The 27432-nt window shown below is 48.7% G+C and overlaps 1 protein-coding gene across 3 annotated transcripts in view; it reads right to left on the bottom strand.

Annotated features, from left to right (window-relative positions):
- The window catches only part of VDR (vitamin D receptor), a 55308-nt gene extending 37771 nt beyond the window's left edge, over positions 1-17537 (bottom strand). Inside the window, exons 1-2 of one of the 3 annotated variants that reach the window (XM_057556720.1) lie at positions 17428-17449; positions 8356-8478 (exon numbers count right to left, since the gene is read on the bottom strand). In XM_057556720.1, coding sequence (XP_057412703.1) covers positions 8356-8364 — 9 coding nt within the window. In that variant the 5' untranslated portion in view covers positions 8365-8478; positions 17428-17449. Of the gene's footprint in view, positions 1-8355; positions 8479-17427 lie in introns of all 3 variants that reach the window. The other 2 variants (XM_057556721.1, XM_007179249.2) reach the window with 2 other exon arrangements.
- Positions 17538-27432: the final 9895 nt, after the last annotated feature.

Genomic DNA, 27432 nt, shown 5'->3' with positions numbered 1-27432 from the left:
ACCATTCAGGAAGTGAAATTCCTTCCCTGAGCGCTCTCCCCAACCCTCCCAGTAACAGGTGAGGCCCACTCACCCTCAGATGCTAAGGGGCAGGAAGGGCGGGAGTGATGTGGTCCCTTTGGGTCCTGTGGGGACTGGGAGCCCAGGAGAGGGGCCTCCCTCAGCAGGGTTGGGACTGGACTGATCAAAAGGGGCTTTCTAATTGTTGACATTAGCTCAAAGCTCCCTCTCCTTCTAGAAAGAAATGCAAAGCTAAGTGATTTCCCAGCAGAGGGGGGAGAAAATTCCTCTTCTTCCTAAAATTGGCGCACACGGGATCAACCACACGCTGGGCTCTCTCTGGAGCGGATGGGCCTGTGGGCATGCCAGCCACAAGTGCACACGTGCTTATGCGTGCACGCCCTTTTCTTGTTGTTTTCATTTCATCACCCTTGCAACTCTGCCCATAGAGTGCTGAACGCTGTATGACCTACCCAACTTCTTACTTGCTGTCTCTTTATTCTAGTATAACTTAGGCACAGCAGTATCATGGCCAGTTGAGGTGATGCCTTTTCTTCCTTCTCCACCATCCCCAACATAAGCCCACATTCTTTCTCCAGAAAAGTCTCAGCATTACTTCCCAGAAGAAGCTGAGGGGGGATAGAGTGGAAATGAGGGCAAGGAAAGAGGAAAGTGTACTGTGGAGTTAGAACTTGGCCCAACTCTTTCTTCCCCCACTGTCTCCCCAGTTCCTCGACACATACACACACACACACACACACACACACACACACACACATTTTAAACGTGGCTGAGAACATTTGGAAATTATTTTCCAAAGACTACAATTTCCAAAGTAAAACCCAGTGGATACCAGTCATCTCAGAACATCTCAAGATTGGAAGGAAACTCAACACCACCTACTCCAACCATCTTAAATCGCTTCTATAATATTCTAGCCAGTTTTCTAGCCTGGACTTAAATATCTTTTCTGTTGGAGAACTATCTCCCACGGTAATCCATACTCTTTGGATGGCTCTATGCTTAGAAAGTTCTTCATTATGCACAGATGAAATAGCCCCTACAGTTTTCAACCACTGGTCCTAGACCAGCTCTCCGCAGCCATCTAAGATGAATCTACTAGGCCATTCCCACAGTGTTTCTAGAGGAGGGGTTGGTAGGGCCACCATGTGGTACTACCACACACATTAGAAAAAGAAGTACACTCCTCATCTGCTGGGAAATTGTCATGAAAAGATAGAAAAAAATCTACAAAGTTTGTGATGCGAGTGAGGTTTCAGGGGAGAAGCACAGGAAGCTAGCCTGGCTACACTTAATTTTGATTTAGACCTCATGAACGTCCCAGGTACGATCATGATTCCCACAAGGGCAGTAAATAAGGTGGTGAGTGCAGACAGCATCTGCCTCCTTGGCTTCACCTGGGAAGGAGTTTCCAGCCCAAGAAAAGGGCGCTGTGGAAGAGTGTGAGTAGCTGCATAAGTTCTGCCAAGCCAGCCTGCCGCCTCTGTCTTAGGCTCAGTTGTTTCCAGGGGAGGCTGGCCCCCAGCACTGCAGCTCTAAGAACACGCCTGAGGTGGACCAAACTGTTTAACGACTGATTGAAGGATGGGAAATTAAGTGGCTGATGATCCAGCAGTTCCAGGAATAACTTTACCCCTGAAGGCGCTTCTGAATTAACTTTTTGGGGAATATACCTCGCCTTTGAGAACCTGGTAAAGGTCATGAACTGACACCCCATACGGTGTCACGGGTTAGCAGGTCACTCCAGAGAAGCCATGCTACAGACTCCCACTCTACTGGCCATTCATCAAGGCTCTTTCTTAGCAGATGGTCCTGTCACTCTTGGGAGCACTGGTAGCTTCTTGGAGCTGAGCAGAACCCAGAGGCAGGAACCCACGAAGCTCTAGGCAGTGGGACAGGAGATACGTAGCTTACTTAGATATATTTCCACTTCTTATCAACAACAATTATTCCTGCAAGCTGCCTTTTTCCAGTGGAAACTCAGCCCTCAGCTTTGTCAACAAGATTTCTGAGTTGATTACTGTTCTCCAGGTAACAGGCAGGCCATGCCCTGTCCCTGCCGGAAAGCGTGGGCAGCGACAGTGGCCGGTGAAGCATAGGGAAACGGCCCATTCGTAGCTGCAGCGCTATCTCTCTGGTCTTACAGCAGAAGAAACTGAGGCCACCAGAGGCAAAGCGAGTTGTCAAGGCCACACAAGGAGGAAGGATGCTTCTCCAACCCCACCCTGGCCAGGTCCCAAGACCTCTCATCACCAGCCTGAGCAGCTTCCCAGGGGAACAGAGCGAGGTGGGAGAGAAACAGGCCACGGAAGGGGGCATGAATTTAATTATTCAGAGGAGGGGAGTTGTGGAGAGGCCACGAGGAGGCCCTGAGGCAGACTGCAGTGAGACCACCCACCACTGACTCTGTCCTTACAAGCAATACAGAAAAACAAAGTGGTGGGTGAGGGGTACCCACTCGCTCCTGCCTGACCAACTCAGCTCCCACATCCGGCTTCTCTGGCCTGAAGAAATGGATGAGGACTCAAGACAGTCAGGGACTATTTTAGAGGGAGGCAGGATACACCTGGCCTGGGTGTATCTCGCTCCTCTGGGTGGCTTTCCTGGGATACTAGAGTGGGAGTACTTCCCTGGGGCATCTGCCACAGGTGGAAGTTGATGGGACAAGGAGGCTCTTTGTCCAGTGACTTGGAGACCAAGGAGTAGAAACTGAGGCAGCCCAAAGGGAGAGGACCAAGAATACAGGGAGAGCAGATCTAGCCCTCCTCTGGGGACACCTGAACCCCTGGGATTGCTGGTGCAACTGATGGCTAAATGGAATTTTCCTTGATTTTCTAAAAAAAAAAAAAATGGCCCCAGGACAACAGGAGAGAGCTGCTTCTTTCTCCCAAGTGATTCCCAAGGCCAGTTTTTAGTGCCCCATGACCCTCTACCCAGCTTAAGCATCTTTCTGACTGCTGGTCCCCAGCCCAAGTTCATGTAGGCCCAAGTTCACCCCTGCTGGGGCAAACGGTTTTTAGGTCCACCCCCTCCAGCCCACCACCCTGGCCAGCATTCTCTTCCTCATTTTCCTTCTGGGATCAATGCAATCTCTGAATCCCTCAGACTCTTCCTGGACTGTGGGAAAGGTAGTACCTAAGTCCCAGGTCCTGCCAGCTCCAAGCGGGATATTTGGGATCCTAGGCATCAGGTCCCTTGCTCACCTCCACAATCACCTTGGCCAGCCTGACACCCTTGGCTACCTGACTACTGTCCAGCTTCCCCCAGAACCCGTCCCTGTGTCCTCATCTACAAATAGGGACATGATAGTGCCCAGGTCACAGGCGGTCACGGGGACCAAGATCTCTGCGCAGCACTCAGCACAGGGCCCGGCACACTGGAGCTTTATGTGTTTTCTCTCATTATTAGAGCGCTGACTGTTGTTAGTACAGTTGCGGAGAGTTCAGGGCCCAGAGAGGTGCCGTGGAGGCCAGGAAGCCTGTTCTCCATCCCAGAGGCTCCAGCCCAAACAAACATTGCCCAGAGAGCCACATATCTGCTGAACTGGGAAAAAACGGACTACCCCACCCATTGGCTGTGACTCCTAAAAATCTGGCTGCTCGGGGTGGGGAGAATGGATTGTTCTAATCTCTCCCTGACGAGCAGAGAAGCTGAGCTACGCATCTGGACTTTTCCTCCACAAGGAAGACGAGGCCGTGGCCCCCAAGGTGCCACCGATTGCTCACTGCTTCTGCTCATAGCGCGTCCTTTCCCTCTCTCACCCCGTGAGTCTCTTTCCTACCTCCTCCGGCATCCAGGGCTTATCGGGCATCTGTTTTCCCCTTAGTGGGACCCTGCTTAGCAGCCCGGGGGCGCCCCCTGTCGGTTATCAGGGCAGCGGCACTTCCTCGCCCCACTCATGGCCACCACAGCAGGCAGAGGAAGGCAGAGTGATGGGAAAGGCTGGCAGAGGCCAGGGGGCCGGAGCCGGGGGCGGGGCAGTGAGGGCTGCAGCCACCCTGGCCGCGGGGTGGCCCTGTCGCGGCCCCTAACCTAAGCAGTGGGCTGGCTCTGGCTCAGTGGGCTGCCGCCGGCTCTTGGCAGCCCTGGAAAGCCATTCGCTTAACCTAGGATAGATTCTGAGGCCTGTGTCAGAATCCATGAGGGATCCCAGGGTCCTCTGAGATGGGTGGGGCTGGGGTAACTCTCTACCAGACAGCGCCAGTCCCATAAGGGGCTGATTTACCCAAAGGCATCCTGTCTCTCTTCTGCATTATTAGTGAAGCGGTGAACACTTCTCACGTATTCATGAGGCTTCTCAGGAAGAGGCCAAGTGGGGAGGTTCCCATTTACTTTAGAGGGCAGCAGCAGACACCCCCAAGCTGCTCCTCAGTTCCTGTGTAGAATGATTTCCCCAATAGGGCTTTTCCAGAGCTTCTGTTTGGTCAGAATTCCAGCCATCCTGCTGTGCCGCGTAGATTTCTTCTTGGGGACCATACTGGAGGGCCAAGGAGGCCACAGTGTTTCTTCTTGGCCTCACACTGTGCTGGGTATTGGTTCTGGCCTCTGATGCCTTATCTATGACGGTGACCCCTGCCAGGTTTTAAGCACTGACTATGTGGCATGCTGTATACTAGGACTCAGAGACACCATGGTGAGCCGCCCAGAGACCCGGCCCTCATGAAGCTTACAGCCTACTGAGGGAGGCAAACAGGAATCTCCAACTCAGATCCGCACTGCAATACAGGTAGGCACAGGTGTGACGGGAGCATGTGGGAGAGCACCTGGCCTGGTCTTGGAGAGGGAGAGAGGCTCTTTAGAGCACGTCACTTCTCTACCTCTCAACTGAGACAGAAAGGACCATAGTTTAACATGGCAGTGGTGAGAAGGGTAAAGAGGGGTCTGGGCAGGTGATACCATGTGAGCAAAGGCTATGGAAAGAGGAGCAAAGGCAAAAGGGAAAGAGCATTTTGGAGGCGGAGAAACTAGCTCCATATGGCTGGAGAGAGAGAGGGGACATAAGAAAGAAATAAACCAACTGACCACACTCATTTCAGTCGGAAGTAAATTCCATTCTTTCCTCTACCGAGTGCACTTCTTCTCGTAAACACACTGAGTCTTGAATACCAGGAATTTTAAATTACTGCAATGATATTTTGCAACCAAAGACTTTCAGACTCCATTCAGCTTCCCATTCCAACCGGAATTGACCTTGAGCTTTGTGAAGGAAGTAAAAATGGGCCTCCTTCCCGACTGCTCAAGGAGAAAGGGCCCCCCAGGTCAGGAAGGCAGTGGGTCTCTTCTACCGCCCTGGTGCACACCCCTTGTTCTCCTTTGGTGGGGGGGATGCTTTACCCTGGGATTATTCCATCAGTAACTGAGCTGGAAGGGAGAGGTAGAGGAGAGAATTCTGGAAAATCCTGGCCAGCTAAATAGGAAAACATACTTTTTGTGAGAGAAAACCAAAAAAAAAGAACAAAAGGTTCAACAAGGGCAGATGGAAGTTGTGAACAATTCAGTGGTACATCACCAGTCAATCCTTATCTGATGCATCAATCTGTCCAGGGTGGCCAGATGCGGTTGCCGGGCACAGAGAGAGCTGCCTTACCACAGAACTCACCGGTCCCCACATTTGCGTCCACCAGCGCGCTTGGCTCACTCCTCTCTCTCAGTCAACAAGGTCACTTCCCTGTTGCCAGGAATCCCTCTAAGGGCACCAGCCACACACACACGATGGTCACAAACAACTTGCACCATGGACATGTGTGGGAAGTCCCCTGCATGCGTGGGCACACGCCAGCCCCTACCCTGGGTCCAGATGTCCACGTTCACTGCTGACCGATGACATGACACAAGCACAGCCTTCTCCTTAGAGCTATCATTGAAGATAACCCTCTCGTTTCAATGTTTCAGGCCAAACCGCTGGAGGATTCTTCCCTGGGGCCACAAAGTGGTAGGAAATAGTGGCCTTTGTCCTAACCCATGAACCCTCTCCAAACTAAAACCCCCTCCCCCAACCCTACCCATTGGCTATCTTCCTCTTCCTTGTTTTTCTTTGGTACCCAGGGGCAAAGATGGAACAGATTCACTACACAGAGTGGCGTTCATTGCTGCCTCAGGATACAGGAGAAGCTGAGCCCAGGTCTCCAACAATCCTCTCATGGGATTGCTGTATCCGCTGAGATTAAAAAAAAAGCATGTTATAAAATTGCTGTACTCCATACCAATGTTAGTTACTAGTTTACAATTATTTTCCCAGGTGTTTAAGAGGGGGAGGAGGCCTGTACTCCAGAGCAGCAACTTCTTTCCCTCCTTGGCCGTCTGCAGCCCCCCGGCTGCCCACCTGGACCTCCACACCAGGTAACAGAATTTCCACTCCCTTCACTCCACAATCCTTCGGGCAGAGGCGAACATCCCCGGAGAAGGAATGTGATGGACCAGCTCAGGGCCTGCACTCAATCGAAGGAGCTGTGAGTGAACTGCTCTCCAGCTGGCTGGGCAGGCTGCACACTGTCCGCTGGCGTGGCCGCTGGTCAGGCAGCCCGATGAACAGCATTCTGGGGAAGAAGGCCAGTGCTTGTGGCCATCGCAGCCCCTGGGGGAAGAGATGGTACCCCTCCACCTACCGCTTCCCCTTTGCTCCCCGACTCATCACTTCTCCCAGTACTCCCCCTGTCCTGAAACACACTTCTGCAGCCAGGCTTTTCAGTAGTCCAGGATTGAAGTTTAACAGAGACAAAAATAATTCTCTTGAGTGAGCTGTTTTCTGCCCAGCTTGGGGAATAATAGCTCAGGGTGACAGGCAGTCGGGGTGGGCGTGGAGAGGAGGCCGGCCACGGGCCACCCTTTGGTTTAGGGCCTTCCCCGTGCCCCACACCGCACTCACCCTGGAGCAGGAGTTTCAGGGAGGTGGAGACCTCAGTCAGGGCCTCCGGACTACCAGCTGTTCCCCCCAGCCCCCCACCTGGTGAGGAGTGAGGGCAACAGGTATGGGAAGGCCTGGGGGAACCAGGGGCTCCCCGCACACCAGGTTTCAATCCTCCCCGGCTACGGCTCTCTTATGGAATGGAAGGAAAAGAATTAAACACTGCTACTTTACCAAGCCTCCAAAAGGGGATTCTATACCCATTTGCCTATCTCACAGGAATGTTGTATCAGCTGAGATTAAAAAAAAAAAAGCGTGTTATAAAATTGTTATACTGCATACTAATGTTAGTTATTAGTTTACGATTATTTTCCCAGGTATTTAAGAGGGGGAGGAAGCCTATACTCAGGCATAGAGGGGAAAGCTGTGAGAAAACATTCTGAAGTATAACATGGAGCGTGATCCCCTCGCTGACAGCATGAGGTCCTCGCAGCCTGGGAGAGCCCACAGTGCAGTGAGGGTTTCAGACCCGGCCTGATAAGCGTCATTCATTGCCTACCGAGCCCAATCCAAAAATGCCACTTTTTTGGGGGGGTGGGGGTGGAGGCTAGAGACCCTTTCTTTGACTGTTAGTTTCCTTTTGATTTTTCTACATCGAACCTTCCTTCTAATATCTATAGGGAAATATCTGACTGGGAAGACACAGTAGAGGAGGAAGGGGGAAGGAAGGAAGGAGGGAGGAAGGAAGGAGGGAGGGAGAGAGAAAGATAAGGAGGAAAGGGGACGATTTATTTTTTATCATCAGACTGAAAGATTTCCTTATAACTCTCCAGAAAGAAACACTCTGCATTGTAAAGTATTATCACACGATGGGAGGGGTACCCATGGAGGGGAATCATTCATGCCTTTAGTAAGGAATTCTATATACACTAGGGCTTTCCTGGTCCCCCTCCAGGTAACAGTCATCTCTTAAAGGAAAGAAACTACCAGAGGACACACAGGAGGCCTGCAGGCTAAACCTGACCTTGAATGAGTTCTGTTTGTCACCCCCCCTACCCATCACCACCAGTGATTATACCTTTTTTAATTGGCTGTCAATGTTTCCAAAAAATAGAGAGATTTGACTTTTGGAAAAAACCTGGATGTCCCGCTTCCTATTAAAAATATTGTATAATCTGGCCACACTGCTGCAGTGCCAGTGGCCACCCTGCTGGCCTGAGGCGGGGCTGTCCCTCTAGACCAGGCTTGTGCCATCCCACCAGGGTTTGCACTCACTGTTCCCTACCTGGCCCTAGTTCCCGGAACCAGCCCCCAGCTTCAGCCGAGCTCTGTGTTGAGGGAGACACTTGAGAGAAGAGGCTCTGGAGGCAGGCTGCCCGGGTGCCAACCCTGCCTTCCCCCCCTGCCAGAGGTGTGACCAGAACCAATGACCTGAGCTCTCTACGTTTCCGTTCCCTGGCCTGTCAAATGAGAAAAATAATAATACCTACCTCATTCATGTGTGAGGATTAAATGAGATGACGTATGTCAAGTGCTCAGCACAGGGCCTGGCGCACGGCCCCTGCTCTGTGTTAGCGCTTGTTATTACGCACAGTTGGTTCAATTCATCTGAGCTGCAGGCCAGATTTTTAAGGATGTTTTAGTTACAAGAAGCAATTGCCCTCCAACTCTCCTTTCTAGCTTAGGGGACCCGGTCTACCTAAAAAACAACCCAATAAACATCTACTGAGCATATCTATGATGAGTTAGGTATTGTGTGGAGTGGTGACACCTCAGAGATGGGGTTCAGACCTGTTCTCAAGGGCTCACAGCACAGTGGGGGAAATGGACAACTGGACAGTCACAGCCTTGCTCCCTCCCAGTCCTGCCCAACCACCGGGGAGCCTGGCATTCGAGGAGAAACTGGGGTGCATCTGACCCTTCTCCTAGGCTCCAAACCCTCCCAGAGCCTTCCTAAGAGACACTCAAGGGCGAATCAACTCCATTTCATTTCTAGTTTCTCAGGCTGCATATTTGAGTTCTTCCACCGCACCCAGGTTAAAATAATTCCATTTTAACCAAGCCATTCAGATCTTAGATGGCGTTCATTATAATGGAATTTTACCTGAGGCAGCCCATCCCCCAATTCTCAACATCATGGCACCCAAGAAGTTGGCAAGCTTGCCGAATAGGCTGGGCAGAAGTAACTTCCCGCCTCTGGCAGAAGTCCGGAAATTCAGAGCCTTTTGGAACAAAGACCTCTGCCCCGAAGGTGTTTTCCAGCATCATCCTGGCCAGCCTGGAACTGTCCCATTCCCCCCCCACTGGCACCACCTGCTGCCTCTTTTTCCAGCCCTCTTCAGACAGGAAGGGGCGGGGAGTTGAAGGACGGGGACGCAGGGCAGGACAGGCAGTGGCAGTTGAAGAAGGACCCCACGTCGGGTCTTAGAAAGACCTGAATTTAAGTTCCGGTTCTGACTTGGGAGCTCGATGGCTTTGGGCAAGAAATTCAGCCTCTTAACTTGTTCGAACTCAGTTTCCTCTTCTGTAAAGTGGGGATAACAATATTACCTGCCTCCTAGGATTATTGAGAGGCATATATGAGAAGATGCACGAAAAACATTTAACCCAGTGCCTGGAACATATTAAGTTATAGTAACCTTTTGGTTTATTATGATTATCAGCTATTATATGATATGCGAGCTTCAAAAGGGTCAAAGGTTGGTATAGAGAGAGACGCTGGGGCAGAGTTGGGGGTAGAAGTGGCTGAAAGATAGGTGAGGCCCTGCCACTGAGCCCAGCATGGGCCTGGTGACCAAGATAAGGCCCAGGGCAGAGGTGCTCTCCTGCCCGTGGAGCTGACAGGCACAGACTAGATGGGTAATTACGGGATTGTGGGCTGGGGTGGCCCATGCAACTGCCCAACCAGTCACATTCTTTTGTCCCGTGGGTGGCTGGGTGGGTGGGCAGCTGGCTGTTTATTTGGCTGCCAGGACACTGAGTATATCTAACACCTTTCAGACCGGTACCCTCCACCCCCGGGCAGAGTGTTCGACACTTGGAAGGGGAAGGGATTCTCTGTGGGCATTCGCCTCCTCCTGTGGCAGCAGGTGGTGCCAGTGGGGGGGGATGGGACAGTTCCAGGCTGGCCAGGATGATGCTGGAAAACACCTTCGGGGCAGAGGTCTTTGCTCCAGAAGGCTCTGAATTTCCGGACTTCTGCCAGAGGCGGGAAGTTACTTCTGCCCAGCCTATTTGGCACCTCCTCTGTTCTCTTCACCCCATCTTCCAGACCCCACCCCTGCTCTCCAACCAGACAAGTCAGAGGGTCCAAGTTCAAGGCCAGACTCTGAACAATTGGTCAGTGGAGACTACTAACTTCGGTTCACCTCACCTGGAGCCTTCAAATGATCAAGAAGCCCAAGACAGACATAAATCCCATCACTGTCCCCAGCCCCAGGGCTCTGGTGAGCTAGCACATACATGATTCTGATACTTCCATGTCTTGTTCTTAAAATCAATGCTCAGGGAAAATATACATCCCTCCCAATCCATCTGGCAAAAATGCAATTCAGTGGTGCTCAATTGTGCACCTGGTATGTTCTCAGCCCTGACATCAGCCTCTCGGTTGAACTGAACAGAACACCAAGTGTTGGGAAGGATGTAGAGCCACGGGATCCCTCACCCACTGTCGGTGGAAGCCCAGTGAGGAAGGGTTTCAGCTGCACCTGGGGACCCTGCAAAGGGCTCTCAGAGTCAGGCTGTGGCGTTAACGGGGCCACCTGTGCACCACACATCAGACAGGCACACACATAAGCCAGAAACCAGGTCCTTAGGTTAAGAATGATACACTTATTATAGCCGAAAGAGACTTTAGAAGCTCATCTAGTACAACTTTTTCATTTTAGAAATGAAGTCTATATCAAGTGTTAAAAAGGATGGGGAATCATGGGAACATTTATCTTAAAGGAGTGTTTACTTAAAGGAGTGTTTTTGGTACAGTCACTGTGGAAGACATGTAGAGTAATGCCAAACAGGGAATTCCGTGTGGCCCAACAACTCCATTCCTAGTATGTGCCCTAGAGAAAAGCCTACACATGCACCAGAAGATAAGCACAACATCTTCCTAGCAGTATTAGCTTATCATAATAGCCCCAAACCGGAAACAGCCCAGATGTTCATCAACAAGAGGAAGGATGCACAAATCGTGACATATTCTTATGGAATACGACAGCACTGAAAACGAATCAATACAGCTGTGTGCTCCGAAGTGGATGAATCTCAGAAACATGATATTGAGTGACAAAAGTGCATCGCAGACAACACACATGCAGGTAAACTCCAAAGACGTAAAACTAAACAATACACTGTTGTGTAAAGCATACAGAGATGATAACTTGCAAAGAAAAGCAAGGAAATATTAACTAAAATTCATAATATTAGTTACAGTGTGGTGGAGAGTGAGGAAGGGGATGCAAATGGGAAGAGGAAAGGGGGCTTTTAAGGTTCTGGAAATGTTCCACTCCAAACTTAGGTGGTGGGTCAGTATATATTACACTATTCTTTAATGTATACATACGCCTATTGTGTACTCTTGTGTGTATGATGTATTTCACAGTTTGAAAAAGTAGAGTCTTGGCGAAGCTAAATGACTTTTCCAAGCTCATCAGTTAACAAATAACAGAAAGAGAAATCTATTTACTGAATCTGAGTTTAGCGATTCCTGGCTTCTAAAAGGACCTCTCACAATGATGAGTTTCTGGTCTAGGAAATGTGAAAACAATTGCAAGAGTCTTTTCTTTTCACTGTTAAATTCCCAGTGTCTTGAATAGTACCTGGCACACAGTAGGTCCTCAGTGCATATCTACCAAATGACTGTCTGCACAAGCTCTTCTGGGACTTACATCGTGCCAGACGCTTGACTTGTATCATCTCTAATCCTCACACAACACTGCAAGGGAGTTATTCTTACCCCAGTTTACAGATAAGGAAACTGAGATTCAGAGAGATTAAGAAACATGCCCAAGGTCACGAGCTACAAAGTGACAAAGCCAGAATTTAAACCTAAGTGTGTCTAACTCAAACCCAGTGTTTCTCCCATTCCGCAAGGCTGCTAGCACAGCTTCTAATAGCACTGCCTAAAATTTCAGTCATTTACCAAGAAACCCTGGGAACCCCAGCTGAGGGGTAGGCTCAGTGTTTTCTCCTCCTTCTACCTGTCTCCAGGCTCCGGCTCTGGCACTTAGAGTGGTTTGTACAGCCAGGCCCATCACCAGCACACAACGTAGAGCTGTGGTCATGGGTTAACTTTACAGCATGGGGCAGGTTACTGCATCTTTTTAAACCTTCGTTTCCCATATGCATGCTGGAGAGAATACTAGTAACTTACTCCAAAGAAAAGCTGGGAAGATTAAGGGAGACAAGGAAAGTGATCAACACAGTGCCTGGCAGAGGCTGTCAGGTGAGGCTGGGTCTGTTTCTCTTTCCAGGTGGGTAGGTTCGGGAGTGTTCCTTAAGGGGTAGCCAGGAGAGGAAGAGGTAAACAAGGTGAGAGTAGCTCCCATTTGGCCAGTGGGACAATGGCCTTTTCTTCCTTGGTGCACTTAGCACATAGAAGGTCATCAATAAAGTGTTCTGTTTGAAACTGAGAGTTTCTTATTTGCCTTCCAGACCATCCAAGTCTTCTTTGATCCCTGCAATCTCTCCACACAGAGCTATCTCTCTCGGGTTCTTGTCTGCTGTTTTTACCCAAGTAAGGTACCCAAGACCGCCAGAGAGGCACCGAGGCCTGAGGGTATGGCAGAGGGAACCTCCTCTGAGAGACCACCGTCCCCAGAGTAACCTTTGGACAAACTGAACTTGCTCCCAGGTCAATTCATTCAAACTGCTATGTAAATCTAAGCTTGCTGCTCAGGGACATTTCTGCAGGCCTATTATGTGTGAGGCAGGCCCTGAATGCTTCTGGCCGCCTGGTAAGGGCAGAGGTGGCAGGGTCCCCCTGAGGTTGAGACAGACCCAGTGTGAGTCCTGACTCTCCCTCTCACCAGCTGTGTCACCTCGGCACATGGCTCCACCTCCCCGATCCTCGGTTTCCCCATTTTTGTAAAACGAACATGGTGGTGGTTCTCGTCTACACAAGCTGTGACAGTTCTGGGGGGGCAGTGCATGCGGCGTCCGGGGCCCAGCACCTGGTACCACTGGGCTGAGTGCTCAGTAAATGGCTGTTCCTGGAGCTACAACTCCAGTGCCAGCAGGTGGCACACACTGGATGTGTCACCAGCTAAGCTTTGGGCCTCATGGGTGCCTCACAGGGCTTAGAATATCACACTTTGCGTAACACCTCAAAGCTTCAACCTGTCATCAGAAGGCCAATGAGAGGCAGCGGCTTCCCAGGAACTGGCTGCTGGGTGCTGCCCAAACTCCACTTTCTCACTGGTGCAGCTGCCTACACCATGCTCAGGACCAGGACCCTGCCCTGTGCAGAATGGGGACTTTGTGTGGCAAAGACTGTGGAATAGACTGCTTGGTCTATTCCTTGGCATGGGACCTGTCGGGCAGGTTTGCGAAGGTATGACACACACTCAGACTCCCCGAGCGTCTGTTCCTTCTGCCTTTGGCTCCTGCCATTTACCTACCAGCCTGCCACCTCTGCCGGCCCTGCCACCCCAGAAGCTCTCTCCTCTCCCCTCTCCATAAGTCGCTTCAAAGGGTGGGACTTCCCAAGAGGTCTCCACCTGCCGTTTTCATTTGTCGGTGAGGAGAATGACTTCCTTCCTGCCACAGTAGACAGAGTCACTACACAGTCATCAAGGAGGCTCCACCCCCATGCCCGGCACCCCGTCTCTCGTGCTGAACCTCTGGGGACTCTCCAGGGCACCCACCCTGAGCATCCGGGCCACAAGGACCAAGGACCCAGAAGGGAAGGCAGTTTCTCTTCCACATGTCTCCACAGCAGGCTGCAGTCGCCCGCCGCCACCAGCACCTTTAGTCGGGGTTGAGAAAGTCTGTCCCCACCCTGGACCATTTCCCCAGAAGTCAGACAAGCCGAGAGTCAGGCTCCAGTGTCCAGGGGACCTGGCCCCCTTTCCTGCTACGCAGCTTCTCTCGGCCCTGACCTCCACTTTGCTTGCCGTTTCCCCAGAACCTGATTACAAGTGACCTGTGCCCTTTATCCACATGGGCAAGGTTTGACTACCCTTCCCTTGCTGGTTGTTTACCCGCTTTAATGCTGAGCTTTCCCGCGGGACGGTGTGGCCCCCGGAGGTCTGGGAAGATGGATGGACGGAATGAAGAGGCTACAGATTTGGGGGAAGAGAGAAGAGGAAGCGTGAGGCTGAGTCTTGGCTTCAGTATAAATCCCAGTCCCCCAGGGGCACCTGAAGGGGAGTTGGCAGGCCTTCCTGAACCTGTCTGAGGTAGGGGTGGGGCAGGAAAACCAAAGGTGAGGCCAGTCACAAGTCAAGGGTGAAGGGAAGTCACAGGGAAGGGGAAGGGAGTGAAGAGTAGGCTAGTCCAGAGAGAGGGCGGCAGAGAGCAGTGCTGGCCTCAGGGAGAGACTGCAATTAGCGGTAGCACCGCAGAGCAGGCTACCCCCATCTTCCCCTCATCATTAAGCACCACCCCCATCTTCTCCTCATTAAACCCACACCCACCCGTCTTCCCCTCATCACCGTGACCTCCGCTGGGTCTGGGGTGGGGTTCGCTAGAATGCCTCAGTGTTCCAATTTGTCCTGAACAGCTTGGGTTTAATTATTCATCACACCCCTTTCACTCTCAAAAGTCTCCCAGTTTGGGCAATAAATTATACAGTCACTCTCTCTAGCACATCCAAGAGGGCACTGAGACAGGAGACAGTCAATGGGGAACCGGAGAAAAGCATAACTAGAAGCAAGACCTTAGTGGTCCAGAGCTACAGCCAGGCTGGCTCCTGCCCAGCTGGACCCCCTGAGAACTGGACTGTAGTGGAAGAAGAGCCCGCCAGCCACTGCCCAGCCTGAGCTCAGACCGTCTAGGGGGAGGAGGCCCGGTCTGGTGGGTTCTGTTCCCTGTCATCTCTCTGAGGGCCTAGTACCATGCTGGGCACACAAGAGGCTCTTAAGAAAGTCTTGTCATTTCCTTACTTCTCTTTACCTGCATCCAAACCAGACGTAAGCAGTAACAAATGGAAAGCTGGGGCTCCTATAACTCATCCTGTCCAGCAACACACTGGAGTGCCATCCTAGCTCAGACCTCCAGGTGCTCATGACTCTGGCTCTCCGGCCACTAGAACCCACCTGCTGGATGTAAGCACCGGCCAGTTTCTTGCAGAGAAACTCTGGCTCTCAGGCAGGATGACCTCTGCCTCCTCAGGATGTGGGGTAAAGAAATGAACAACTGCAAGTCCTTCTCCTGTCTTGGATAACCACTTGGTCTGGCCCACTAGACCCCAGGCCTTCCTCCAAATGTGGAAGACATTGGCTTTAACACTGGCTATTTGTTCTGGGAGTGGATGGTGTGGGTCCAAGAGGTCCTCCTGGTGCTTCCTCTGGGACTCGGTGCCCAAAGGAGATCAGTTCTGAGGTCGAATAGGGAAAGAAGACCGAGAAACCATAAACACAAGTAACTAGGGCACCTCAAACAGCATCAGACCTTCCACAGTATTTATACAAATAAAGTGTGATGGTCTTGGCTGTGAGTGGTGAGGAAAGCTCCCTAACCCTAACCCTCTTCTTTCCCTCCTTCCTTATCCCACTCTCCTGTTTTCTTATCCTTTTTCTCTTCCCTCCTTTCTTATCCATTACCCTGGAAAGGGTCCAAGTCATGGCTGATGAGGGACAGCCAAACTGAAGCCATGGGACCCAGCCAGAGCACAGACTGTGAATTCCCCAGCTGTTTGCAGTTTGAGTCAGCCCCCTAGCCTGCTTGTGGATTGTCTTCAAATGGGTCCAGAGAGGCCACTGAGTAGGGGGCAAATGGGGCCCCTACTTCTGCTCAAGGATCTGAAACACCCAAAGCAAAAGCCAGAGAGAAATCTGCAGTCTTAATAACCTCCTGGTCTGGCTGCATACAATCCTGACACCATTCCAGAAGGACTGACAATCCCCTCCAGCACTTGGACAGGGATGGGATGAGGAAGGTCCCCCGAAACACAGGACTCTTGGTTCGTAAAGTTGAGGCTCCAGTGTCCAGATAATCCATTTCCACCTCAGCAAACCACCCCCACTTCCCAGCCTGACTTAAAACCTTTGCCAGCACCACGGCTTCCCTTATCCCTGAGTCTTTCCCAATCTCTTGTGCACGCCCACCTCCCTAACACACATAGGCAGCTAACAAGATCACTAGGCAGAAATGGAATGAGGGGCTGGAAAATTCTGCAGTGCTGGGATGCACCTCCTGATCCCAGGAGAATAAGAGACGTGGATTTACCACAAAGCCACAATCCCTTCCCAGTCAACCCATTCTGGAGTCATACCATAGCCATCCCATAATCATTGCTGTGTAGAGTGTCCCCTCCAGGAGTGGCCACCACCAGCCATGAAGAAGCCGGCCTTCCAGCAGGGAGCTGGCGCAGAGCTGAACTCTGCCCAGGAGAGCTTTTGCAATGCTCAGAAAATGCCTGCCCAACTGCTTGCCTGGGCTCTGGCCCCTCTGGCTGCTGAGCCCAGACAGGAGGTTGACTCACTCACCGCATGGAGAAGGAGGAAGAGGAGGAGGAGAAGGAGGAGGAGGAGGAGATGCGGGAAGGGCCTGGGTTCAGAGACCCAGGGCTCTCCCAGCCCAGGCAGCCTAGGTCTCAGCCTCAGTGGTCCATGGAGGGAGGGGGGCAATGTCAAACTGCTCCCCGGAGACCATATGATGTTCCCTCCTAGATACTTCCCCTGAAATCCTCCTCATCCACCACCCACAGATGTGGGACTCCTCACTCCCCCAATAGAAGCTACTCCTTGAGCCCCCTCCTCAATTAGATGCTTGCCCCTGAGTTCCTGTGGACATCTATGGATTGGCTTTCCTGAGAAAATAAGTCCAGTGCACTGGACTGGTTGATCCAGGATCAACCAGGTCTAAAATAATTGGTGGCTTAAAAAAAAAAAAAAAAAAAAGCAAGAAAAGAAAAGAAAAGAAAAAAAAACCTCTACTTAAAAGATCCAGCTCCATCATCGCAGGTGACCATGCGTGGGTCCTATAAGATAACAAGGCTATACACACTGCATCCCCAGAAGACCTCAGCACGTAGAGAGCCAACCCCTCCCTTTCTTATTCCTTCAGTCCATGTCAAGGCGGCCCGACAGAGGAAGGAAACAAATGTTTCTTGTTGCCCAAGTGCCGAGCACCCTGCTGGAGGAGCGTTTCTGTGTTCCGCTGCCTGAGCCCCGAGGAGGTCGCTGCCCCCCTCGCCAGCCTGGCACGAACTTCAGCTTTCTCTCAGACCTCAGGGTCCCCTTAGTGCCCCAGCCTCAAGGCACGACAGCCCAGATCTCAGTCGCCAAGTTCGCCCAGACTCTAGTGCTTGCACACGGGCACTCAGGCCCGGTACTCCCGACGCCCCCACCCCGCGCCTAATCCCGATACTGGGGCCCCCCTCCCCGCCGGTCCCGGGTCCGCACCTGGTCCTGCGTGTGGGCACGCTGCTCCGCGCTCCCGGCGCCTGGGGATCGGCGGCTGCCTTTTGACAAGCAGAGACAGCCCAGCACCTGGCCCCGCCCCTCGCAAGGCCCCGCCCCGCCCCTGGGCCCCGCCCACAGATCCAGTCCTCTCTTGCCCGGAGCTCCGACTGCGCTGCAACCATCTTGACTTGGAATCAACCACTGCACTGCCTCCTGGGAGACTCTGCCCAGTCCTCCAAGACTGCCGTCCACGGGGCAAGGCAAGCTGTGCCCTCCGTGCGTGAGAGCTTTCGATGGTTATGTGTGTGCAGATCCACGATTCTGCCTGAGATAATCCGTGATGCCTCCCCTTTCCCCCCACTGCAGTGGTTCTACCCAGCCTGCTGCGGACGCCTCTTCCAGGTGCGTCACCCCCACCTGGGCTGACCCGGCCAGGACTTCTCCGTCGTCTGCGGGGCTCTGTGGTGGGGGTGGAGAGGTGCTGCGGCGGGCACCAAAGCTTCTCTCAGCGCTCTTGGAGAATCCCAGTGCAGCCCGCCGTCGTGTTACTCCTGCAGAGCGTCAGGCAGCTCAGCCCGATCCCACACGCTAGTATAAAAGAGCGAACGAAAACGGGGCCGAAGAGGAGGCTGGAGTTGCATTGTCACCCCTACTCGATGTCCCCTCGGGCGCGACCACGGCTGACCACGTTCTCGGCCCGTCGCGAACCTCATCCAAACAAGCTTAGTCTCAGCTTCCCTGGGCCCTGGGCCCCAGCCCCACACACCCATCCCATCCGACATTGGTGTGAAAGGATGGAAGGAGGTAAAAAGTACATCTGAGACCTGGGATTGTAGGTGGATGCGGAAAATTCGCCATAGAAAATCTTGGCTAAAGATTACTGCGTTTCCTTGGCTATGTGCTAGGCACCACTCTAGATGCTAGAGGAGAGCCGAAAAAGGTGTGGTTCCCTCCTTAGAGCTCACTGTGCAGTGGGAGAATATATAAATAAATAGTAATTACAATGTAATGTTCTATAATAGAGATGCCCAGGAAGTCATCCAGCAGTTGGTGACCCCCTTTAGGCAGGGAAGATGTTGTCATTCACCTTTTACAGAGAAGGAAACCATGGCTCAGAGGAGCAAGCTGAACAGGTGGGAAAATGAGGTATAGAGAGGTTGATTTGCCCAGCATTACATACCTATTCAATGAAGGGCAGTACTAGAGCTCAGCAAATAATAGCCTCTGATCCACTTCTGAAACAGTTATGCTAGACTGTATGATAACCAGCCCCTCTCAAACTCTCAATAACTGGATCAAGAGAAATGGACTGAGGCTAAACAGAAAAAAGGACCTTCAAACAGTGAAGTTTGTTAAGCACTGAAACAGTTCATTAAGGGAGTATCATGGACACTTTCTCTCTGGACAGGTTAAAAAAAAAAATAGAAGAGACACAGACTGTTTGATTGACCCAGGGAATGGGCTATCCATTCTGAGAAACAGATGAAAGGAAGTGCCCCTTTGGAGGTCCTGCCAGTATGATGGATGGATTAGCTGTTTGTAATGAAAGTAAAAGAAAGAATCCCCTTGCCCAGAGCATCATGGGAAAGCTAGCAGTGGTTCTCGTGGGCAGGAAAGTGTAAGAGGAAATCTCTAACAACCAACACTTTGGGACATCCTCAGAAAGTTCCATGAGCCTCTGGAAGAGGTTGATCACTCAGAAGTCACTTTCGTAATGCTTAATTGGCCAGACAGGAGAACCTGGCATCTTGAAAATAAACCTTATCAAAAAGTGGTAGAAGATGAGTCCTAAGTGTTCCACAGTAATTGGCAGTGTCTTTTCACAGCTCTTCATTTGGTCTTCATCATGACCTTTTGAGTCAGGCCAGCTAGAAAATACTCTCCCTGTTGTATAACTGATGTGCGGAGTTGCCAAAGCTCTTATAGCCGGTGAGTGACAGAGCCACTTGAACTCAGATCTCTCTGCACTTTCCACTGTTCCATGCTGCCTCTCAAAAAAAAAAAAAAAAAAAAAAATGTCCATAGGCTTTCCACCTGTTTCACCAATCTAGATAACCCAGCCTTGGAGAACTCAGAGGTTCTGGGTTTGACAGATTTGCAGGATTATCGATGTGATCACAGTCACCAGCATATGCACTAATTAGCCCATCTCTCTAACCCTAACCAATTTCTTTTTATCTTCCCCCAATACCTGAACTGCTCCCTCTCACCTGTCCCTCCAGACCCTGTCCTCTTCCAGGCTGCTCTCCAGGTAAAAATGTGCCCTTTGAGCCCTCTCTGGAGCACTCCCATCTGTTTGCTTTTCCCTTTTTTAGGGCCGTTTTTTCTCCTTAAATATTTTATGGTTATAAGTATGGTGGGAATGAAGGAAAGGCTCTCACTCAGCAAACTTCAGAACATCTGAGAGACACAGAGTCATGAATTCATAAAGACAGAAGCTACCAGGCCATCCCAGTTAGTTCTCTTGTTTTAGAGATTAAAAAAAATTAAGTCCAGAAAGGTGAACTTATTTATCTTTTCTAAGCCATGTTAGGGCTGTTCTCTCTGTTTATGTTCCGGATGGTGAAAATGGAATGAATAAATGGAAGAAGCTGTAAGCAATGAAAGCAACCCAAACAAAAGGGTCTTCCCAGGACAGTGTTTACCAAAATTTTAACTGCAACCCATAGTAAGAAACAATTTTTTGTTATGACCTAGTATACCCATGCAGATATACATTTTATAAAACAAGAGATACCCTGCAATGTTTTCCATTATTTTTCCCTTCCTTCCTTCCTTCTTTCCTCCCTTCCTCCCTTCTTTTTGTCTTTCTGGCTTTCTTTTTCGGATCCACCAAACTGATTTCACAGACCACAGTGGGTTGTGACCCAAAGTTTGAAAAAGTCCCTATTATCATGAGATCCCTTCATTTAGAACCTGCAACATGAGATTCACAGAAGGACCTTTCAGAGCCCAACCTGGCTTGCACAGAGCGCCCTCAGAAGCCCATGGGGGCTCCAAGGCTTTGGAGGATTCTACTTCCAAGGCCACATTGTCAGGATTAGGTCACTGAGGCAGCGTGTATCTACCCAATGTTTGCCTTTATGGCCTTAACTCAGCTGTTATCCTACCATGCTCCTGCATTTTCTAGCATGGGGGCTTCTTTCAGCCTCAGGAAGCTTTATGGCATCTCAGAAATCCTGACTTCCCCAGAACAGGACAGCTGTGGGGGAGTAGTGTGCAATGTCACGAGAAGTGAGTGTCCACAGACTCAGCTTGCCCTGGAAAGTGTAGCTCGCCCCCGGTTGTTCAATCCAAATCCATGTGGCTCCAGGGCTCCATTCCCAGTAGCCCAGCTCATGTCTCCATCCTCAGGGCTTTTGGCACTTGTCTTTCCCATCTGCTCCCACATCCTTGAGCCCTAGGCTGCCTGCCTGCTGGCCCGCACACAGCGTCTGCTGGCAGGGTAAAGCAGAGCCTAGGGGCCGGACAAAGGAAGGTGGAGACTCCCACCTGCATCTCCAGGCAGAGGGAGCTCCAGAGCTCCCCAGGTATTTGCTGGGCTCCCATCCAAACCCCAGCAGACAAGGATGACTCTTCAAGCCCCAACACCAACTACAGAGACCAGTGGAATACACAAGAGGCTCAAGATCCTTTCCCACCTATGAGGGTCTGTGGCTGTAAGTTTTGCAACAATTACGGTCACTCTAATAGGAAATGAAGTGACCCTATCCCCTAGCCCTTGGGGAATTCTTATTTTGCTCCTCTAGGGAGGCATATCTTGGAGAGCCTAGTGAGGCAGGTGGATGGAGAGGCTCTGAGGCGTGGGAGTAGGTATCCTGGGAGCAGGTGAGAGTGCCCTTAGTGTCACGTCACTGCTGAAGAGGTCAGTAGCAAATGGCTGACTGTTTTCAAAGGAAGCCTCCTTTACCCAGAGGAGAGTCTCCACGGAAGGCGATTATGCACAGATCTCCTTTTCTTCATACCAAGAAGCAGAAGCCTCACAAGCCCCATCCTGGGCATGCCTGCTTCTTTCTCCAGAAGAACAGGAAGGACATTCCCTAAGCAGCCCAGGAATGCATTAAACAGCTCTTCCCTGAGGCCTCGACTCCAGAAAGAGTGGCGATTGACAGCTGTTTTCCTTTGCCTTTGGCCTCTGACCTGGGATGAACACTACTGAGCATGGACGCCCCTCCCTTTGTATTTGCCTCGTTGTTCCCTGTTGTTAAAGATGCCACCGTTGTTAAGACTGGTGTTTCTGGTGTCCATCTCCACTTGCAACAGAGTTTACTCTGGACTTAATGATAGTGGTATTGTGCTGCTTTGTATCGTCCACATGTCCTACAGCCAAGAAGTGGTCTCTAGACATTTCTGATTGTAAAACCTTATTGGCAAAAAAAAGTTGCCATCCCCATATATGGATATGACTTTAAAAGTTCTATCATTAACTCATATTTCAAGTCAAACTACACAGTTAGGGTGAGATTCATCATCAGCATTAATGAATGTAAATTCGTATTTCAATTGATGTTCTTGGTACTTTTTACTGACTTCCCTAACACTTCTTTGCACTCAGATACCTCACCCGACATACCTGACACGGAGATCATCTGATACGAGGACCAAGTGAGGGTTCAGTGTCAATCTGTATTGACATAAACAATATTAAACATACTAAACATACTATATGTTTAAACTTTAAACATACTAAGGCTTAATTTTTTTTTAATTAAATAATTAATTAATTTTTATTTTTGGCTGTGTTTGGTCTTCGTTGCTGTGCATGGGCTTTCTCTAGTTGCACCAAGCCGGGGCTACTCTTCATTGTGATGCATGGGCTTCTCATTGCGGTGGCTTCTCTTGTTGCGGAGCATGGGGTCTAGGTGTGCAGGCTTCAGTAGTTGTGGCGCACGGGCTTAGTTGCTCTGTGGCATGTGGGATCTTCCTAGATCAGGGCTCAAACCCGTGTCCCCTGCATTGGCAGGCAGATTCTCAACCACTGCACCACCAGAGAAGTCCTAAAGCTTAATTTTTAAAAAAGAAAAAAAAAAAAAGAAAAAGGAAGTCTTTGATATTGTCCTCCCATACCCAGTGGATCGTGTAACATATCCTCCCTCGGAGATCTCTGCTCTAGAGAACAGAGAAACAGGATTTGGACCCAGAGAGTTCAGCAAGTTTAGGTGACCCATTCAAGTTTATAATTGGTGTGTTGCAAAGCAGGGACTAGAGGCCAAGTCTCCTTCCTTGAAATCCAGGTCTTGCTCTTTCCACCACCCTGTGCCTCCTCTTCCCTCTGCTTTGTGGAGAAATGGAAGCACTTTGTGTGTGGGGGCGGGGGGGTGGGGGGTGGGCAGGGAGAATCTCTTGAAGGCTGGGAAGCTAAATTCTTTGATCTGATTGGCTTATTTAAGCAGAGTCTGAGGCAAGATCCAGGTGGAATTGACTGTGATGTGTGTCTGGAGTCACAGCTGCCAATAGTCTGATGCCACAGGTCTCCAACCAGATTAAACCAGAGAGGCAAACAGGACAGGCTCTCCCAACAGTGGCTACCAGGGTTGGGAGAAAGGGTGTGGTGGCCACTTGTGGGTAACTAGGAGTAGGAGAATAGACCTTAAATTCTTAGCTTGGGCACCATCAAGGACCTTCCTTTGACCCACATTCTCGAGGAGAGATGTCGCTCAGTTGGGGTTTCTGGAACCTGGGAAGAAGGGGTTGCCTGACCTCTGAGTGCCAGCTGTCAAGCCCAGAAAGAATGTGGTGAAGAGGCCCGAACCATCAGGGGTTTCCATCTCTTTACCCTTTAACCCTCCTTTTCCCCACCCATCTTCTCAGTCCAGACAAATCAGTTACTCCTCCCTAGATCTTTCTTTCCTGCCCTCCCTCTGCTCCCCAGTTTACTTCACATACCTCACATGCCTCTGTACCTTATTCATCACCAGGCTCCTCATCTGTCAAGAGATGGGGAGCTTGAGGGCTATCAAGGGCTGATGATCAGTGAGTCTATGACTTGGACCTGCCCAGAAAGGAGAATAATATCTCAGTTGCCAACACTCCCCCACATTCTCCCTGCCTTTCCTTCCAGTGACACCCAAAATATGGGTGAGGATGAGTTGAGAGAGAACATTTAGGCAAGTAGTCCAGGTGCCCAGGCATGAAAACGCCAGCTGTAGGCTCCTCACAGGGTTGGGATGGAGTTCCTGAGCAGGATGCTAGACCCAGAACAATGAATTATAGCAACTGAGTCTTTGTTCTGTGTCCTTGAAGTAATCTTGGTCTCCCAGTTCCCTGTCCTCTTCTCTTCCCCAGAACCTTATGCTTGATCTTGACAGGAATTAGAAGTGAATTCCAAAGGCAAATACCAAAATCTCCACTGTAGCTTCCTAGAGGTGATCAAAGTAATTCAACCACTTCTGCTATGTTGGGAGCTGGAACTCTAGAGAAACACATGTCTCTACATCACTTTCACTCCCCCATCTTCTCTCCCATTCCATGAGGCTTAAACTGTGAACTGATACCATATACCCTGTCACTTGTGACAATGCAATCTAGCCTGATAGAGAGGCTGATCTGGTGCCTACAGCTGGTTTACTTCCTTGTCAAACCCCTGAATGTGAGGAGATACAATTCCTGCTTTGTGATTAATAATAGTCTCCCCTCTAATCACTTGTTATCTTACTGCCTTAGACTATACGTTGACATTTGATCTGCAGCAATTAAGGATTTATTGCCATGTTTCTTTCTCCCAAATAGCATACACCCTTTAAGTAGAGGGCATTTGAGGACGAGTGGTGTTGGAACCAGAACAATTGACAAAGAATTGTATGTGTCAATGTTGCATTACCTCTGTCTCAACCTCAGTCTAAAAAAGATGTTTTATTTCTAATAGTACAATGGATTAGATACCTTGAATGACCCTTTCAGTTGAAATAACAATTTTAAACACAACCATTTAAATTAAACAACATTTAATCTTAAATGTATCACCAAGCTGGCACAAAAGAAGGAAATCTACAGAACTCAGAATGAAGTGAAAATAGGAGCACAGGTTGGAAAGCAAGGACCAAAGCTGGTCTTCACTCTGAGAGAGTCTTGGGAACCTTGAGCTTTCACTTTGATGGTTTCACAGGTCATGGGACAAGAGGTATGGCCAAGGGATTATCCTGCATAAATTTGGGCTCTCAAAGTGTATACCCCAGAACTCTCTGTGTAAAGAGAATGAGAAATAAACCTCCATATAGAAAGGAGCAGCAAGGAATTTGGCCTGTGTCATTCTGGATGGTAGGAAAAATAATAAATATTCCCTCAGAATTCACAACCACAAGCCAGTGCTCAGCTGGGTTTGCAGTCCAAATTCATGTGCTATGTGATCAAAAAAAAACCCCAAAAAACAAAAACCAAAAATTCAAACAGAAAACTTAAAGTTATCCTAGGTTGGTACTATTCAAGTAACTTGCTGAATCAATTGTAATCCTCTTTGAAGGAACTCAACCACATCCTAGTACTCAAAGGCTTGCCACAGGTGAAATCTCAGGGAAAATTACAGCTTATGGTCCAAGTCACAAAACACACATGGAAATAAAGCACGTTGAGTGAAAATCAGCAGAAATAGACCCACAAAGGCATTAGATATTTAAAGTTTTAGACACAGAATATAAGGTTTTTGTTTGTTTGTTTTAAAGAAACAAAAGAGAAGCTCAAAAAAGTGAGCAGGAAATAAGAGACTATAAATAACTAATTAGACTTGGAAAATAAGCAAAAAGAATTTCTGGATAAAAAATAATAGGTGTTGAATCTTAAAACTCAGTGGATAGATTTAATAGCTGATTAGATATGGCTGAGGAAAAAATTAGTAACCTGGAAGCTAGAGCTGAAAAAATGACCTAGAATGTAATCCAGAAAGACAAGACATGGAAAATATGAAAGATTAAAAGACATAAAGGAGAGAGAAAATCGAACTGTGCCAAATTAGAGCTCTGGAATGAAACAGAAGGATAGGAAATAGGTAATATTCAAAGACATCTGAGATGTTTCCAGAACTGTAGAGAACTTCTGGAAGCTCAGTGAATGCCAAGAAGATAAATAAGAAAAAACTCACATGCAGGAACACCATAGGAAACTAAACATCAAAGAAGAAAGAGAAGATTGTGAACACTGGCAAGGAGAATGATCACCGACAAAGGAATGGTGATAATTAGACATACGACTGACTTCTCAACAGCAAAAATGGGGGCCAGAAGACAGGGATATAACAGTATCTTCAAGGTGCTGAAAGACAATTACTATGGACCTAGAATCTTATATCAATGCAACTATCTTTCAATAATGAGAGAAAACAAAAATATTTTCCAGTAAAAATTGAGAGCATTTATAACCAACAGACCCTCACTAAAGGAAATTCTCAAGGATTTATTTCAAGCAGAGGTAAATGATCTTAGATTGACCATCTGTGTTACAAGAAGGAATGATGAGTAAAGAGATTGGTGAATACCTAGGTAAATCCCAACAAATAGTAACTGTTTAAAATAGTAATTATAACGTCTTATTTATGTGTAGTGGGGGAAGGCTAGTACTAAAAGAATGGATGATAAAAGCAGGTAGGTTGGGTAGGGATGATTAAGTTTAAAGTGTTTTCAAGATCTTTGTACTGTTCAAGGGGGGGAGACAGAAATTGATTCATTGCACACTTTATTAAAGTAAGAATGAATATAAAGAAATAGCTAGGCTAATCATTAAAAAATGATATTAAGTGGATAACTTCAAGTAAAGGATAAAAGGGGAACAAGTAAAAGTAAAAGTAAAGGGGAACAAAAGAAGTCAAGAAAAGTGTAAAGAAATGAATACAAAAATCAAGATAAAGCACTTAGGAGAATTACTGGACTGAATGTCAATATTATGACATAGAAAAAAAAATATATATGTATGTGTCATCTTGGACATGTTACTTAACTTCTTGTCTCATATGTAAAATGGGATAATAGTAGTAGTATTGTTGGGAAATTATGTGAGATAGTATATGTAATGTAGAGCACTTAGAATGGTATATGGTTCAACCAAAGACTATATATGTGTTTGCTTTCTTCATGGTATATTATTATGTATATGCAATATAATTAACTTAGCTAGTTTCCCATTGATCAATGTATAGCATTTTCAATTCCTCTGCTATTCCAATGCTGTTGTCAATATCCTTACATATCCATTAAAAAAAAAGATAAAGCACTTAATACGATGGTAGCAATAAATCAAAATATGTCAATAATCCCAGAGTTGTAATTAAATAAATGTTCCAGTGAAGGATGAAGCTAGATCAGAATTTTAGAATTCCAGATATAAACTGTTAGGAGTCAATTAATCAGGAAGCTAAAATAATTCTAAATTTGTATGTGTTACTAACATAGCCCCAAAAATATAGAACAAAAAGACAAGATGATAAGAAAATGGTAAGTCCACTATCAGAGTGGGAAATTTTTACTACCTCTGTCAGGAATTGATAGATTAAGGAAACAAAAAATCAGTGAGGATGGAGAAGATGGTTTGCAAGCTTGATCTAATATGCATTGAAGGAACAGTGCTCACACAATTAGAGAATAAATATTCTTTTCAAACATTACAAGGAATGTTTATGGAAACTGGACACATAGTATGCCATAAATCCAGTCCCAACCATTTTAAAGGATGACTTTCAAACAGATTGTATTCTTGGACCATAATTCAATTAAAATAGAAATAATATCAAGTAGGATAGGCTAGATTATGGTGTGGTAACAACACCAAAACTTGTGTAGCTTGACACCATGATGTTTACTTTTGCTCAAGGTGTTGAGAGCCCTCCAGAGCAGCTGCCCACTATGAGTGGCTGTGTGTTACAGACTGCTCTGACCTAGTGGCACCTGTATCTCAACATGTATTTCCCCAATCCCTGCAGAAAGGGAAAGAGCATGGAAAATTGCATGCTGCTTTCTTAAATGCTTCCACTCACATTTCATTGAGCAAAGCAAGTCCCTTGGCTATGATGAACTCCCAGGG

The sequence above is a fragment of the Balaenoptera acutorostrata genome, chromosome 11, assembly GCF_949987535.1.
Source record: "Balaenoptera acutorostrata chromosome 11, mBalAcu1.1, whole genome shotgun sequence".
Taxonomy (NCBI): domain Eukaryota; kingdom Metazoa; phylum Chordata; class Mammalia; order Artiodactyla; family Balaenopteridae; genus Balaenoptera; species Balaenoptera acutorostrata.
This window is presented reverse-complemented; position numbering and strand designations above follow the sequence as displayed.